This window comes from Canis aureus, chromosome 20 (genome assembly GCF_053574225.1).
Source record: "Canis aureus isolate CA01 chromosome 20, VMU_Caureus_v.1.0, whole genome shotgun sequence".
Lineage (NCBI taxonomy): Eukaryota > Metazoa > Chordata > Mammalia > Carnivora > Canidae > Canis > Canis aureus.
The window spans coordinates 35,203,596-35,216,888 of record NC_135630.1 but is presented as its reverse complement, the minus strand read 5'-3'; the positions used below and the strand labels follow the sequence as shown (position 1 = coordinate 35,216,888).

Sequence of the window (13,293 nt, the reverse complement as noted above, 5' to 3'; positions counted from 1 at the left end):
CTCTCTCTGTGTCTATCTAAATAAATAATCTTAAAAAAAAAAAAAAAGGCATTCATGGGGAATATAGTCCACGATACTATAATACTGTTGCATGGGGACAGAAGGAAGCTACACTTGTGCTGAGCACAGCATAAGGTATAGAGAAGGTGAATCACCATATTGTGCACCTGAAATGAATGTAGCATTGTGTGCCGACTATACTCAAACTTAAAAAAAATTTTTTTTAATAAATAAATGTTTCATAAAATGTAAATGCTACAATCAATCAATCAAAAAAATATACCCAGAGAAATGCAGCTCTAGCAACCACTGGACAACATTGCAGGGGAAAAAAATCCGGGAAAAATGAACAGCCTCTGAAAGGAGGCATGGCTTGATGGCAGGCCTGAGGAGACTGCCAGAAAAAGAAACAGAAGTCATCACTTCATCTGAATCCAATAATCTTTCCTGGCTCTCCTCTCAAGGACACAAGGTGGGCAATAAAAAACCTCAATGAAAGCCAAGGTTGTGGTGATAGAGGCCAGGGGAATGACAGGAACCTGCCTTACCTGTCACACCTCCCCTCCTGCCCATAAAGGGCACCTGAGCTGGGGCAGAGGGAAACACTGGTCTGAAAAGAAGCTTACGGAAAGACTAAATCTTTTATGGCCTCCAGGAGATGGTGCTGCCCAGAGAGGGAGAATAAGAAAGGAAGAGAGGCTTCTCTGAACCCTTAGGAACTCATTCCTTTTGATTCTGCATGGCCCTATGTAATTCTACCTCTCTATCTCAGCTTCTTCAACTAAGCAAACACTAACATTTTTTTTTCTTCTCCATGCTACATTTATAGATGCTCCTATGATGCAATTTATCAGTTAATGATATCCTATCCTACACTCTGCACTGTCCTCTCATCTGCCTTACCTGCCTTCCCCCACTCCCGCCCAGTTAGACTATAAAGACCATTAGGGCAGAGACAAAGAAACCCTAAATTAACAGAGAACCTGCAAATTTCAAATAAAGAAGCAGCATGGCATGAGCCTTGAGACCAGAGTGCACCAGGATGAAGATCACACACCCAGATGTAGACAGACCTAGACTGCCCAGGCACTGGTAGTCGCAGTCAGGGCAGGGACTAGGCCCGATGGTCCTGACTAGACACCCAGTCCCCAATGCGGTATCTGGCACATCGTAAGTGCTTCATTACCTTCCCTGTTGCATAAGCACCTGGGGCCAAGTCCCAGAAACCTTAGTTACTAGCACTGTCACCTTGAACAAGGTACTTGACTTACTTGAGCATCAGTCTCCTCATTTGTAGAATGAAATAAAACTACCTTGTATGGTAATCAGGAGGTAAAAATGAACGTATATTTAGCATATTTCTGGTACACAGTAAGTGTCCCATAACCATGGGGTGTCATTATTATTCTACAATGCTAAATACAGGTCCACAATCACTTATCCAAAACTCTGGCAGCCAGATGTGTTCTGGAATACAAAATTTTTCAGGTGTGGGGCACCTGGGTAGCTCAGTGGTTGAGCGTCTGCCTTCAGCTCAGGGCATGATCCCAAGGTCCTGAAATCAAGTCCCACATTGGGTTCCCTGCATGGAGCCTGCTTCTCCCTCTGTATATCTGCCTCTATCTCTCTCTATCTCATGAATAAATAAAATCTTTAAAAAATTTTTTTTCTCAGGTTTACAAAGGTAAAGTAGTACACACAGTTACCTATACAGGATAGGAAACATAGGTAGGTAATAGAATCTATGGAGAGAGGGGGGTGGAAATATATATATATACATGTATATACACGTATACATACATATACATATACTTATACATATAGAGAGAGAGAGAAAACAAAATCTGGGGCAGCAACCCACAATCAAACATACGAATACTTTTGCAGTAAAACATGCCCTGCACAGGTAAGTATAGACTACAAGTGGTTTCAGAAACATCAGTTCACTTTGGGTCAAATGACAAATGAAAAATAGGACAGTTAAGAGTTTCAGAGATTCTGAAACTGTGTAGAAAGGACTATGGGACTATATTCACAAAAAAGGCCCTGGTCCCCACTGAGCTCACTGGCTGCACAGGTGCTTGCACCGCAAGGTATGTGGGGCTGCATGTCACTGCACTGCCTGGCTGAACAGAAGCAAATCATTAACCAGGGAAGCTGCACAGCATCAGTCTCTCCCCACCCCCTCACACTGCAGGAGCCCCGGGGCCTCTCTGGGTCAGATCACTCTTTCCTTTTATCCCTTCTTATCTAGAGAAGGGGCTGCGATGGGGAGTGGGGGGCGTGGGGAATGGGACACAACAGTGGATGGAGGTACATATAAAACTCTACTCCACCATCACTCTCATTCTTCAAGTTTTAATAAAGAAAGAGATTAGATCAAGAAAGGCAGCCATGTTCAAAATCTGGGGGCTTACTTTTTTTTAAAGATTTTGTTTACTTATTCATGAGAGACAGAGAGAGAGAGGCAGAGACATAGGCAGAGGGAGAAGCAGACTCCCTGCAGGAAGCCTGATATAGGCTTTTTTTTTTTTTTTTGATCTTACGTTCTTTTATTATATATATTATATATGTAAATGTTTTATGTACAATAATTGGTTCTATCAAATAATCATACCAAGGCCTTCTACTGGTAATCTTCCTCAAGATAGATTCAGGTGAGATTAGGTATTTGCGCACTTTGTGGATTAACCACATTTGAGACTTCGTGATTGATTTCAGTTTTGAGGCCATGCACACAATTCAAAATATACACAAACTGGATTAAGGCGATAAAGTGGGCTGAAAGAAAGCACAGGACTTGGAACGAATAAACTGTATTTTGCTTGCATTGGAGCCACCATGTGACCAGCAAATGCTTTGTGCGTTTCAGAGCTGTTTTACTGTAGTGTGAGGGGCTTCTGAACGCCTACAGTGACCGCGTGGCGGGTGTCAGACACTGCTGGACACTTCATTTAGCACTCATTTCTTCTCTGCCTCTTCTTTCTTAGGTTCTTGTTTCAGTTTGTAATCAGCCAGGGTAGCCTTGATTGCATCTTCGGCCAGCATGGAGCAGTGCAGTTTCACGGGCGGGGGCGGGGGGGGGGGGGGGGAGGCAGAGCTCCTTGGCGATGTCCGTGTTCTTGATGGTCAAGGCTTCTTCCTCCACCATCTTGCCTTTTACCCATTCAGTGGCTAAAGAGCTGGAGGCAATTGCAGACCCACAGCCAAATGTTTTAAACCTGGCATCCATTTTTTTTTTTTAATTTAGGTTTGTTTTATTTAAGTTTAATGTTAATCCCATGCTGTGTTTCAGTAAGAACAATACAGATCCCAGGACCCTGGGATCACGCCCTGAGTTGAAGGCAGATGCTCAACCACAGAGCCACCAAGGTGCCCCCAGGGGTTTACTTTTTTAATGTGTGAGTAATCTAGAAACTTCACACTCAAGAAGTTCACACTTGAACTTCACACTTCCAGTCTCCTTTGGTGTCTCCCACAGTCACTGGAACAACAAAGGACACGGTTTCCGGGCTGAACAGCACAGTGCGGCCCTCTGGCTTTCTGATGTATGAGGGCCTTATTTGAATAATCAATTCCTCAATCCCCAAGATGACTATCCAAGGAAGCCCAAAGCCAACTCACAGCAGACGATCAAGAACAGGTTAATAGAACACAAACTGATCCTAATATGAGTCTGAATGAGAGAGGGCTAAAAAAGGCAAGATTTCTCAAAATTCAGATAAAGTGCTCCAAAAACAAACCACACTCTATTTAGCCTACACCAATGCTCTCCCCATCTCAAAAGTCACATGCAAATTATAAGCCTTACTCTTCTACCAGATGAATCATGAATGATTCCCCTACTAGAGGAAAAGTATTTACAGGGGCGCCTTCATGGCTCAGTTTGTTAAGCAACCAACTCTTAATTTTGGCTCAGGTCACCATCTCAGGGTTGTGGGATCAAGCCTTGTGTTGGGTGCCACACTGGGTACAGAGCCTACTTTTTTTTTTTTTAAGATTCTATTTATTTATTCATGAGAGACACAGAGAGAGAAGCAGAGATGCAGGCAGAGAGAGAAGCAAGCTCTATGCAGGGAGCCCGACGTGGGACTTGATCCTGGGTCTCCAGGATCATGCCCCGGGCTGAAAGCAGACGCTCAATGGCTGAGCCACCCAGGCATCCCCGCCTGCTTAAGATTCTCTCTCTCTCCCTCTGCTCCTCCCCACCACATTCTAAAGAAAGAAAAAAGAAAGGAGAGGAGAGGGGAGGAGGGGAGGGGAGGAGAGAGAAGAGGAGAGAGGAGAGGAGAGGAGAGGAGAGGAGAGGAGAGGAGAGGAGAGGAGAGGAGAGGAGAGGAGGGGAGAGGAGAGGAGAAAAAAGGCAAAGAAAGAGAGAGAAAGTACTTACACATAGTAGGTGCTTCTACTTCCAGTAGGGGCTGGAAACTATAGTCCATGAACCCAAGTGGTCCTCCATTTGTTTCTATAAATTAAGGTTTTTTTGGAACACAGCCATACTCATTCATTTGTATGTTCCCTGTGGCTGCTTTTGCACCAAAATGGCCCAAACTAGTTAAATTGCAAGAAATCCATACGGCCCACTGAGGCTTAAATATTTACTATATGGCAGACTCTATTTTTTTTTTAAGATTTTATTTATTTATTCATGAGACACAGAGAGAGAGGCAGAGACACAGGCAGAGGAAGAAGCAGGCTCCCTATGGGAAACCCAATGTGAGACTCGATCCCAAGACTCTGGGATCATGCCCTGAGACAAAGGTAGATGCTCAACCACTGAGCTACCCAGGCGTCCCTAAGGAGCAAAGGCTAGGAAATCAGGGGGACCCATATTGAAGCCCCAGTTTCATAATCACTGGTAGGAATTACCTCATAATTCCGGGTGATGTCAGTTACCTCATACATGAAATCATGGTACCACCACCTTCCTTGCAGGGGCATTGCAAAGATTAAATAAGCTAAGACAGGCAATATCCCAAACACATAGTAACTAAGCAATAAAGGGTAGCTGCTAAACTGCAATTAATGCCAAATACAAATTCATTTACCAAGGCAAGAAATAATCAAATGTTTAATGATTCAAGCTCCAGCCAACCATTTTTTAAATAAGAGACTGTGTTGACATTCATCTACATTCTCTGTGAAGGATACCCAAGTCCTACTACTTTGAAAGCCTAAAATTGTTTCCCTTCTCTCCTTCATTGTAGTCCTCAAAAAAAAAAAAAAAAATCAAGAAGCCAAGCTGCAAAGTTTTGTATAAAGTGAATCCTTTCAATTCATAATATATAAAACATGTCAAATAAAACCTAAAACGCACATTGGGCTCAATGAGAAATCCTGATCTATGATTAAAAGGGGGAGAAAGGGCCTAAAAGGTAAGTTTCCAGATTTTGGTAAAGCAACCCACTACTTGCCGAACAGTCTTAAGCTCCTGAGTTCACTCATGGAATTAATATTCACTGAGCACCTTCTATGTTCCAGGCTCCGGGTTCCAGGTATGCAGAGGGCCTGGTGTCACCACACTCAGAGAGCTGAGGGGGTGCTCAGTACCGTGTAACATTAGAACCATCTCACATGGCCCAGACCACAAAGTCATCAGTATGAAGTTGTGTAAGAGATTAGGGCTTGAAGCCTCCCAAGAGGTTATCTGGTCAAACACTTGCACTCCACAGACAGGTAAAGAGACCTGTCCGTGATCATATGCAACTTGGTAGCTAATCCTGTCTTCCTGACTTCTCTTTACACCAACCTGTCTTCCTTAGAGATGACATCTCGAAGGGTCAAGTCTTAATCGTTCACACTTTTGTGACCCTGAAAACGCTGTTCTGAAAAAAACTACCCAATCTTCAAACCTGGGATTCCGCCAGACAGTGTTATGTTCTTCTGGCTTCCCCCTGAATTCTGTGGGTCTCTGCGATTGCTCCCACTATATCATAACCCTTGGCTTGCTAATAAGTGCTCTCTCTCACCACTCCCCTGGACTAGGAGCTCCTTGAAGACAGGAACCAGTCTTGATAACAACTATTAATATTTGAGTGCTTGTTACCAGGCAGGTGTGGGACAACTTGATATGCTATTTCATTAACTTTTTGTTGTTTAGATATGCACTTTTTAATATAAATTCAATTAGTTAACACATAGTGTATTATTAGTTTCAGAGGTAGAGTTCAGTGATTCATCAGTTGTAATAACACCCAGAGCTCATTACATCACATGTCCTCCTTAATGCTCATCAGTTACCCCATCCCTCCATTCTCCTCCTCTCCAGCAACCCTCAGTTTGCTTCCTAGAGTTAAGAGTCTCTTATGGTTCATCTCCCTCTCTGATTTCATCTTGTTTTATTTTTCCCTCTCTTCTCCTATGTTCCTGTTTTGTTTCTTAAACTCCACATATGAGTGAAATCCCAACAACTGTCTTTCTCTGACTGACTTATTTGACTTAGCATAATACCCTCTAGTTCCATCCACGTCATTCACTGCAAATGGCAAGACTTCAAATTTTTTGATGGCTGAGTAGTATTCCATTGTATATTCCACATCTTTATCCATTCATCTGTCAATGGATGTCTGGGCTCTTTCCATAGTTTGGGTATTATGGACATTGCTGCTATAAACATCAGGGTGCAGGGGCCCCTTCGGATCACTACATTTGTATCTTTGGGGTAAATAACTAAGTAGTGCAATTGCTGGGTTGTAGGGTAGCTCTATTTTTAACTTCTTGAGGAAACTCCATACTGTTTTCCAGAGTGGCTACACCAGCATACATTCCCACCAACATACACTGTCTCGTTTACTGCTCATCATAACTCAGTTATCCCAAAACTGTAAATGAGGGAAATGAAGCCCAAAGCTGAAGCCGAGAAAGGTTAAGAGAGCTCACACAGTATAGCAGACTTCATGGGTTACTTATGTAATATCCCTATTACCTGAGTCCCATCCCTAACTTCCTCTCTCAACCCATAAGATATAACACGTGAGTTTTACATATTAACATAAGTATGGTATTATTCAGATGTCTGATGTTGCACAGTTGGTATATTATGGTCAGAGCAGAGCTCTTTGTTTCATTAACTGCCCTTAATGGATTGGACACTTAGGGGGTGCTTGTTCACTCATGGAACAAGTATTTGTTGAGCAGGAGTCTAATAGTACTCAAATATCCCCCCTCTTTCACATGGCCATATGCTTCACTCAAAGGAGGTTGGACTCAAGATTAGGAGGTCAAGCATGATGGTAGAAAACAATCATGGACACCCATCTATTTTCCAGTGATGCTGGGATGGCCATGCAAAGCAATTCTGGACAATCTGATGTAAAAAGGTCTGCTGGGGAGCTTCTGAGAAAGGTTTCCCTCCAAGTAAAAGACAGAAGCAGACAGTCTTCCTCTCTGGACATTGCCTTAGCTACTGTAGACTTCTTAAACTCTTAAAGACAATTACTCAATCTCCTTATAGCAGTTTTAAGCCAATGAGTCAGTCTTCAGTTACTCTCATCCAAAAGCATTGCACTGTGAATACAGAGTGGTGGAACTGTGATTCCATCACAGACAGGGTGACTTTATAGCCCTCACCAATAGAACAACTAGATCCTCTACCACCTCTCATGTCTGTAACACTTCCATCATCCAGCACCAAGGCCAAGCACATAAGCAGCACTTGTAACCCTCAGCTAAATCAATAAATTGATGAATGAAACAGAAATTAAGCTTGACTTTCAAAGACAGGATAAATTTTATATGCAATTTTAAGTAAAATATCAGGGTCCTAGGTAACACCCTTAAAACCTGCTGACTCTTAGATAAGACCAAGGTTTAATGCATTTGGAAAACAAGAGTCTATACCACAGCAAACAAAGAAATCTAAATGTACCAGTTTCCAAGTCCGAACTTACCTCAGCTGAGCCAATGAAAAAAGCACAAGAGATTCTGTTTTCTGTGAGCCCCTTTCCCAATGTCTATATTACTTATTAGAAGACATGCCAATGCCCAATTTTCCATCCCCATCTTGACCCAAAAAACCACCCTCTTGGCAAACAAAGAGAGAGAGGAGGGGGACAGGTAGAGAAAATGATACCTCTTCAGTACAAGTCCAGTCTAGCTTTTAGTCATGAAAGCTCAATCTTTGAATGGTAAAATGGTCAACCTTCACAACTCATTTGGGTCTTGGGACCCCTCCTTGCACCCCCTACCCACCAAAGGCACATGCCCACCTTGATCTTTAGAACCTGAAGGATATCCTCCAGGCCATTACACATAGGTCACAGAAGAGACCTAGGCAACTCATACTATCTCTGGCCAGGTACCTAGTCTGACTTCAAAACAGTGATCTGAAGGTAAAATGCTCCACATGTTATTGCCAATTCCATCCCTGACAGGAAATCAGCAAAGATATTTGCTATTCATGAAGGGCCACTCACCAACATCTCCTGACTCCATTCAGTGCAAGATAACACTCACTTTAACTTCAAGGCTGCAAATGATTGTAAACTTTCCAACATAAAAGCCTCTCTTTATCTGTTCACTTGGTCTTCTCTCAAAGTGCTAAAGCATAAGGATTTTTTGATCTCCAACAAGAATTAAAGAAAATCCTACTTGCTCCAGAATGAAATGTCCAAAAGTCTCAACCCGAGTGAGCAATCAGCAATCATGTTGATTGCTCCCGAGTTTTGTTTTGTTTTTTTCATAAGGACCAATTCTGACCCACCGAGGCAGCCCAGCTACCTATTCAAGTGCCTTCTAAAACACAGCTTACCTTGTAATTGCTAGAGTTCACCCAAGAGGTAGCAAGCCCATCCACAAGTTTATCTAACATGGTCTGGTCATGTTCAAGGTCAGCAGACTTCTGTTTGTCTGAGAAATAGTCTATAAGTTCTTGGCCAACCTGCAGTCGTTTCCCCACATCCTTCTGCAACACCTGTGCCAGGCAGGACTCCATGCGAGGCTCCATGGTGGAATTCAAATCCAGATCCAGCAGAAGCTAGAGGGCAGTCAGGGTGACACCCTCCCAGGAAACGTACCCAGGAGGCTGCCTCTTTGTTTGCTGAAAGTTACCAAGAGCCTGTGTTTCAAAGATGCAATCCGGGGAATGGCAACAATGCACCATGTGTGTCTGAAGAGCAGCTGGTAGGATATTAAAAGTCCAATTTAAATAACTAGTAGGAGATAAAGGAGTGAGTAGCTGAGTGAGGTTCTACTATTGGGTCTGAAATTCTTCATAATTCAGCAGTCCATTCTGAAAAGGGAAAGAGAAGAACAAATCAGCACAGATAACATAATATCCAAATGTTATGAAACATTAAATCAAAGACAAAGCAGTCCATGCTGCAAAATCATTTATAATCACAAGTGGAGTGAGAAGCATGAACACTTGGCAACCATATCAGAATAACATAATTATTATTTTTATCAGGAAGAACATGGATGCCCAAAGCAAAGAGCCAATGGGCTACACAGTTGGTAGGTTGATGTTTTTCACAAATTTCCAGCTTGTAAATGAGCCAGTCACAAAAACAATCTTCTGCTTCAGTTAGCATATTTATTTGTAGCTTAAATTTTGCTTCCCACCAAAAACCTAACACCACTCTGCGTGTGAATGACTGAAGGTACTGTTGCTTATTGAGTTTTCTTTAAAAAAAAAAAAAAAAAAAAAAAAAGGCAGTACTGAAAATGGGGCGGGCTCCACAGAAACACCACTGACCAAAGTGGCTGGCCTGGGAGCCTGAACCGAAGACAGCACCTCCATCAAACTTCAGGAGCTTTACAACAGAGTGAAGAGTCGTAGTCGTCCCTGCCTCCTCCTCCTTCCAACAAACAGAAGGGAGCGGTGGGAGGGGGAAATGGGAACAGGCTCACATTCTGATCACTTATGGACAGTATTCTTAGCTGATGACAGCCTGGTGTTTTGTAAGGCAAAATACATGATATGGGAAAGCTGTGCCAAAACTGTTTTCATTAGACAAACTGAACAATCTGAACAGTTAATCTATAGCTGCTGGAACAACTGTACACATCTACTTCTTACATCCAATTTCTTCTCTTGATTCCCTTCACTCCAACCTAAGCAGACCCAGAGAAAACCTGTCTAAAGATGCAGCACCTACCAGACACTGTACTAAATAGAACTGCTCCTCACACCAACGGTCAGTCCGAGCTCTCAGGGGTTCTAGCAGCAAATATGAACCTTATACACCAAGTAAAATGACAAGTCTGTGCAGAGTAATTCTTCCCCTTTCTAACATCACCTCATCCATCCCTACTCTCAGGATAAAGAGCACTGTATGCTTCCCAAGTTCCAGAATCAGAGACTTCTGACACCAACAGGAATCATTTAAGTCGAGTTATTCAATGAGGAAGGCCCATTTTCAAAGGTCCTGACACACTATTACCTATCTTCTACATGCATGGGGCTGGGGACAGGACAGCATTCCAGAAGACTATCTCACATGGCAGAGGAGATAGCTGCTTTCCAGTCACTTCCACACCCTGGCCTGGAACTGGTCCCTCCTTTATAAGAAGGATCTTCAAACATATAAAAGCAGCTATTACCCTTCATTTCAATTTGGAATCTGAACAAAATATTCCCAGTTTCTTAATCAGCTCCTATGTTGGTCTCAAAGAAGCATCAGTGATATAGGAAGGTTGGAGAAACAAACTAACAGAACCTTTTCTTTCTTGGCCCAATATTAGCCCAAGAAGCAAATCAAATACGGGTGGGCTTGAGGATTAAAAATGGAAGAAAAGAAGCACAAATTCTTTGCTTCTTTTCCCCTACCAAGGTGGAGCCTTAGTCCCCTCCCACAGTGACCTGAGGTTGGCCCTGTGACCTGCTTTGGCCAGTGGCAAATCAGCAACTGCAAAAGGAAGCAGGAGACTTGATAGACAAGCACAAGAATTCGCCGTATGGAATACTGCCCTGGGCCTGCCACATGGTGAGGAAGCTCCTGGAACCTCCTGGAACCAAAGAGGTCATGCAGAAGAGAACCAACATGCCCCAACTGACAGCCAGAAGTATGAGTTCATTAGGGACACTCAGCCATGTCAGTCATCATCTGACTGCCACTACACAAATAAGTCTAAGGAGACAAGCAAAAAAACTACTCAGCCAAACAGCGGAATAAGGAGAAATAATATTCCATTGTTGTTTTAAGCCACTGAGTTTGTGGTGGTTTGTTATACATTGGCTGATAAGGGATGCACTCCACCTTCCCCTAAACATCTGTCTTTCATTCCCAGTGAAAAGAATCTCCTATCCTTTAACCCTTCAAGGGACCTAAATTCAACAGATCCTAACCAACGATGATAATCACACAATATTTGAGCATCTACTTGATGTGTCAAGTTCCGTGCTAGATGATTTATACACTATCTTTAATTCTCCAACCAACTGTATAAAGCATTGAAATTCCTATTTTACAGATGGAGAAACTGAGGATACTGATTTTCCATGGCCACATAGCCAATTAGTCGCCTCTCCCAACATTCCAACCCTTATGGCTATAAGCCTGGCCTTCTGCTCTCACCCAGAGAAAAGAGGTCAGACTTCATGCTCAGCTAGGAGGCAACAGACAAGAAAACAGTCTCCAATGCTGGGAGAGGAATTATCCTGTTCATTCAAGTCTCTACTGTAATTTTTAAAATATGTATTATGGGGCAGCCCCGGTTGCACAGTGGTTTGGCGCCGCCTGCAGCCTGGGGTGTGATCCTGGAGACCCGGGATCGAGTCCCACGTCGGGCTCCCTGCGTGGAGCCTGCTTCTCCCTCTGCCTGTGTCTCTGCCTCTCTCTCTGTGTGTCTATGAATGGATAAATAAAATCTTTTAAAAAATAAGAATAAAAAAACTAAAATATGTATTATTAAAAAGCTCCCCCCCTCCAGTTAGAACTAAGATTTCTAACAAAAGTATATGCTTCTTGGGATCCCTCGGTGGCGCAGCAGTTTAGCGCCTGCCTTTGGCCCAGGGCGTGATCCTGGAGACCCAGGATCGAATCCCACGTCAGGCTCCCGGTGCATGGAGCCTGCTTCTCCCTCTGCCTATGTCTCTGCCTCTCTCTTCTCTCTCTCTCTATCATAAATAAATAAAATTAAAAAAAAAAAAAAAAAGTATATGCTTCTTGAAGGTAAGTATGCAATAAAGGCTTAACATACTCAAAAGTAGGTCACAAATTCCTATGTACGGATTCCAGAGAATGAAAGACACTGGAAGCCCCAAGGCATTAAGCAGACTGAATTCTCTCTTTTCTCCTTAAATTCAAAAAATAAAAAGTAACTGATAATCCTCCCTTCTATTTATTTTTACTAAACTGGATTTTTGGGGTACCTTTTTTCCTATGCTCTGGAGCATTTTCTCCATCTCTGCTTTCAAAGGCATTCAGGGAGTATCAATCACATGGTCCCAATTCAAGAGGTACCAAAGTGCAAAATCTCCCTCCCACTCCTGCCCCCCAGCTGCCCAGTTTCCCTGCCTAAAAGAAAATAATGTCCCTAGCTTCCTGTGTATCCTTTCAGAGATATTTTTAGCGACCCAAGTAAATAAATGTGTCCTTCTCCCTGTATCCCCCAGGAATTTCCTAAACCAACAAGAATACAAGTAAAATTTCATATAGCAACAGAATTATAAAAACATTATATTAAAAAATGCAGAAAATAGAATATAAACAAACAGGAGGAGGAGGTAAAAATCTCTTTCTTGCAGCCACATCCTGTCCAGTCTCTCTACCAGGAAAGAGTGCAACAAGGAAACAGGTCTAAAGTTAACCTGGAACCCACGGTCCCAGAGGTTACCTGTAGCTGGACCAAATAAAAACCAGGTCTGGTATGCATAAGGCATAACTGGAAGGTACTGGGACACAAGCGTAAACAGGACTTGGCCCTTGCCCAGAGACAGCTTATGAAACCAGCACAGTTATCTATTCACAATCCAACCATCAGTTCTGAAATCATCATTCCGGAGAGTGGCATCATACAGGTGACAGCACTATTAATATTAGAAATTACTCAGGGGGCCCCTGGATGGCTCAGCTGGTTAGGCATCCAACTCTTGATTTCAGCTCAGGTCATGATTTCAGGGTTGTGAGATCGAGCCCCGCATCAGGTTCCATGTTCAGTGGGGAGTTGGCTTGGGATTCGCTCTCTCCCTTTCCCTCAGCACTTCCCCTTCCCTCTTTCTCTAAAGAAAAATAAATTACTTGAAATGTTGGACTGAATTAGTCACGGGGATGAAAGCTACAGCATAGGGAATACAATCAACAGCATGGTATGCAGAGAGATGGGAGCTATACTTGTGGTGAGCATAGCATA

At 42.9% G+C, this 13,293-nt stretch overlaps 1 protein-coding gene across 12 annotated transcripts in view; it reads right to left on the bottom strand.

Annotated features, from left to right (window-relative positions):
- Window positions 1–13,293, bottom strand: part of CLASP1 (cytoplasmic linker associated protein 1) — a 266,298-nt gene that overhangs the window by 225,502 nt on the left and 27,503 nt on the right. For all 12 annotated transcript variants that reach the window (XM_077861340.1, XM_077861342.1, XM_077861347.1 and 9 more), the window contains exon 2: window positions 8,750–9,229. In XM_077861340.1, the coding sequence (XP_077717466.1) occupies window positions 8,750–8,944 (195 nt within the window). In that variant the 5' untranslated portion in view covers window positions 8,945–9,229. The remainder of the gene's footprint in view (window positions 1–8,749; window positions 9,230–13,293) is intronic.